Source organism: Gadus macrocephalus, chromosome 10, assembly GCF_031168955.1.
Source record: "Gadus macrocephalus chromosome 10, ASM3116895v1".
Classification (NCBI taxonomy): domain Eukaryota; kingdom Metazoa; phylum Chordata; class Actinopteri; order Gadiformes; family Gadidae; genus Gadus; species Gadus macrocephalus.
In genome coordinates this window covers 8,903,999-8,908,013 of record NC_082391.1, presented here as the reverse complement: position 1 = coordinate 8,908,013, position 4,015 = coordinate 8,903,999, and the positions used below count along the sequence as shown (strand labels likewise).

General features: G+C 40.4%; 1 protein-coding gene across 3 annotated transcripts in view; it reads right to left on the bottom strand.

The window, feature by feature from the left end:
* Nucleotides 1–1,147: 1,147 nt before the first annotated feature.
* Nucleotides 1,148–4,015, bottom strand: part of LOC132465633 (uncharacterized) — a 7,861-nt gene continuing 4,993 nt past the window's right edge. For 2 of the 3 annotated variants that reach the window (XM_060062326.1, XM_060062327.1), the window contains exons 7-12: nucleotides 3,687–3,914; nucleotides 3,036–3,604; nucleotides 2,535–2,889; nucleotides 2,181–2,318; nucleotides 1,498–1,830; nucleotides 1,148–1,265 (exon numbers count right to left, since the gene is read on the bottom strand). In XM_060062326.1, coding sequence (XP_059918309.1) covers nucleotides 3,515–3,604; nucleotides 3,687–3,914 — 318 coding nt within the window. In that variant the 3' untranslated portion in view covers nucleotides 1,148–1,265; nucleotides 1,498–1,830; nucleotides 2,181–2,318; nucleotides 2,535–2,889; nucleotides 3,036–3,514. Of the gene's footprint in view, nucleotides 1,266–1,477; nucleotides 1,831–2,180; nucleotides 2,319–2,534; nucleotides 2,890–3,035; nucleotides 3,605–3,686; nucleotides 3,915–4,015 lie in introns of those variants that run through there. The other variant, XM_060062328.1, reaches the window with a different exon arrangement.

The following is a 4,015-nucleotide window of genomic DNA, read 5'->3' as shown; positions in this document are numbered from 1 at the left end:
CTTAGACAAGTAATGTAATGAAGTGGATTATTTGAGATGTGATTCACTACAGCTTTACGAAAGGCCTTGTGATGTGACTCGCAACCACTCAATACAGACGAAAGAGAACGAAAGAAACAATTACCGTCACCTTCAATGGATGTTGTTTGGCATGGTTCAGGCTGTGCCATATCGAAGGTTTGTACAACAATATTTTGATCTAAACTTGGTACGATATTCAGTTTGTTGCAGATCCTGTTTTTTTCCCTTAATGTCAATCCCGTAAACATTATATTGGGGCTATCTGTTACAGAAATTAAACAGACATCTGATGCACCCTCTGTGTGAATTGGAGGATCACTGTCAATGTTTACAGTTGTGTCACATGTAGAAGTGTTTGCTAAAGGCTGCACAGTTTCAAGGGAAAAAGACGTGTTTACTGCAAGGGAATTTCTATCTGTTACCGAAAGGACCCAGAGATCAGAGTCACTGTCAGTGTCCAAAGTACCGTCATGTGCCGAAGTGCTGGCTTCAGGCTGTGCAGTTAAAGCAGTAAATGGTGAGTTTACCTCAACAGCTTTCACACCAGTGACTTCAAACACCTTGTTTGGGATATCAAAAGCATGTGGATGATTTTGATATAAGGAATTGCCAAGGTTCTCAATATGGTCATACAACTCATACACAGTAGCATAGTGCGCTACTATGCTGGTTCCATCCGGTGCAACTGAACCCCAAGTACTACGAGAATGAGGATCGAAAACTGCAAAAGCAGTTTCGACCTTGAAAACGGCACAGACACTTCCTTGGATGTTGAGCAAGCATGTGTCTGTCTGCAGCAGTGTCTTCTGAATAGCCTCTTCTAAAGGCATGGCTATGTTTTGCAAAGAAGCGTCATAATCATCCTTTTGATCAAGACTTCCAGTGAGTGTATCAAAATATTCCAAACTAAATAATTTATTGTTGAATTTGCAGTGTCTGGGTAACTCGGAAATGAAAATATGCCCACTGGTTTTGGCTGCACTGATTTCCTTATTTTCTAGCATAGATGTGTACAAGCCATTACCTTGTTTTAGAATATGATGAATGTTCTTTTTTTTCCATTTGAGAACGCTATGGGTGGTGTGGGTCATAATCGCCGCTATGCCATTTGTAGCACACTGCTTACCTGCATTTTCCCCGAATATGTGGCTGCTCTGGTCAAACGATCCTTGAAGACACCCAGGGTTGTCATAAGTCACATGACTTGATGTAGCAGCTCTGGCAGGTGCGAAATCACAGGGTGCCTAAAAACACAACAGTAGTTCAATCAAAAAGGAGTGTAACCAATAGTTTATATCGAAATTAACAAGGAATTCATAAAAAAGGCTAGGAATCAATCAGCTGTAGTTCATGGCTGTGTATAATGGGAAAACGGAATTGTACATGATATTAACATTACTTTAACTAATTTCCAAGATCTAATAAATGGCAGGAAAACTCACAAGGAACAGGGAATAACATGTTAAAAGTAAGTACCTTCTGATTGCCAAGTGTTACATGAGGATCTTCAAGCTGGCCATTGTCCTCAGGCGGGCTCTGCTGAAATGACAATTCAGTGTTTTTAAAAGCATGTTGGTTCCCAGTAAGTAATTTGAAAATGTACATAGTATAGGCAAATTAGTCAGATCTGCACACTTACACCATATCAATGTTTTAAAAGAATAAACACATCAAAACAAAATGGGTCTCTTAAGCTGTGGCTTTTCCCGTTGGTATACAATTTTTCCACTAGTAATTACATACCTGCTGACTGCTCGCAGTGACCTCAGGTGCTGGTTCAAACGGCTCATGGTCCTCAATGTGTGTCATCTGCAATCACAAACATTACGAATGTTAAAAAAAATTAGGTTTACCCCCACATGCAAACTCATAAGCCATAAAAAAGGGGACATTTGGTGTATTGTGGTGAACAGAATTAAGGACAAAGAAAACTTTTCTTTCAGTTCAGTTTAAATAATTAAAATGAGCACAACAAGTTCATCAGCCAACCTTCTTGACATTTCCAATTCATAGTGTGTAGATATTACCAAGAACATGTTAGAAACAGTTAAACTATGTTGATTGTAATTATGAAGTAAAAATTTAAATGTTACTAGATACTGATCCTGGAACAGATTGATTGCTTATTTGCAAATCATTTTTTATATTGTTGTCATTACCTTGGTTGAACATTCCAAGAAGCTGGTCTCATTGGCTGTTGGTTTATCAGCCTGGGCCATCACAACTTTTGGCCCCCAAGGTGTTGGCTCCTCTTGTTTTCTCTGTCCAGAGACAACCTGAGGAGTTGGCTGGTTCACCTTCTACAATGAGGTAAGGGAGCAAAATTATCATGAGAGATACAATTGTATGAAAATTGAAAAGTGGGCAGTTCAAAGAACTTACTGCTAATGTAGTTTATTTAAAACAGTAACAAACATAGTGTTGTGCACGCCTGTATTTTGTGGCGCTACATACAGATTTAACAACAAAACCCAAATATTACAAGATGCCCTTTTTTTCCCCCATTCCTTTACCTCACAAAAGTCTGTTTGAAGAAACGGCCACTCATCAACACACAGAGTCTTGTCATCCCCCTCCGGTTGAGCAAACTGTAATGACATAGTAAGAATTATATGTACATTACAATTGAGAAATGGAAACACAAAACTACACTTTCTTAAAGGGAACTTAGAAAAATAATCAAAAGAATAGAGAACCGCACTCTATTCACTGAATGTGTGTAATCATCACATGTTGTATGCAAATTACCTTGCTCGAAGGCACAAAGACGCTGCCCTCCAGAGTGGCTGGTACAGCAGCTTCTGGAACAGGTCGAGGGGGAGGTACCAGCTTCGAAGGTTTAGCAATCCTTGCTGGAGTTGGAAGTGCCTGGAAAATAATTGTAAATCATTGGCAAAACAATACCGACACAGAGAATGTTGGACTATCTCTTGTGTTAAAGGCAAAATCAGAAAATAGTTGTTCCTGTGTTTCAACCAAAAAACAAGTACATATTTCACTGAGAAATTACCAACCTCAAGGCGGGCCTTCTTTCCTTTGGAGACCACAGCCGTGGTTCCATGTGCCACCTTCCGTTTCTATCATAATGGAAGAGAACGGAAATGATAACAGTTAATGAAATATAACACATTTGTTATCAATGCAACTATCTGTACCATACAATGTAAAGCTTGTCATATAGGATTACAGGCGCTATTAATATGTATGCACTCACAAACAGTTAATATTAAAATCACACAAATTACCTTTGAGCGATTCCCCATGGGGACGTCAAGGTTGGATGGAACAATGCGATCCATTGCAGCCAACTTGTCAGTGCTAAACCGGATAGGGTTTAGCACGACAAAGCACTCCCTCAGGACCAGAGGGGGCACACAAACCTAGAAATAAAAAACAGAATTGAGCCATTGACCATTTGCCCTGTCTTATAGGAATAGCATTTAAATTAAACAACAAATGTACGCATCATTACGGTTTAATTTCCTATCAGCTATCATACCAATGTACAAACCTCATGAGGAAGGATCCGCACGGAAGACTGATCCCAGTCCTCAGGCACATCCCAGGACTCAGGTTGGCTGCGCTATAAACACATAGGGGGAATTAGTATTCAATAAATGTGGCCTAACTAAAACTAAAGCTCTTCAAAATTGTATAACTTTTACCTTTCCGCGACGTCCGACGACAGTTTCCTTGAAGGGGTCAAGGGGACGTGGACGGGAAACCTCTCCCTTCACAACCACGGTGGTAGCAAAGGGTCTCACAGTCGGGGGTGACTTGGGAGGAGACACAGGCGGAGGTGTAACAGGCAGAGGTGACTGTAGCTGCCGAAAGGAGAAGTGCCACAGAAGCTTCGCGAGAAGCGGCATCCCCCGATCGTCACTCAGGTGGATCTATTATAATGAGAAGCACGGGTTATTATTGAAATAAACTGCTTTTGCCATATAAAAATGACATTACATGAATTTCTCACGTGCCAAGTTATAACACGACT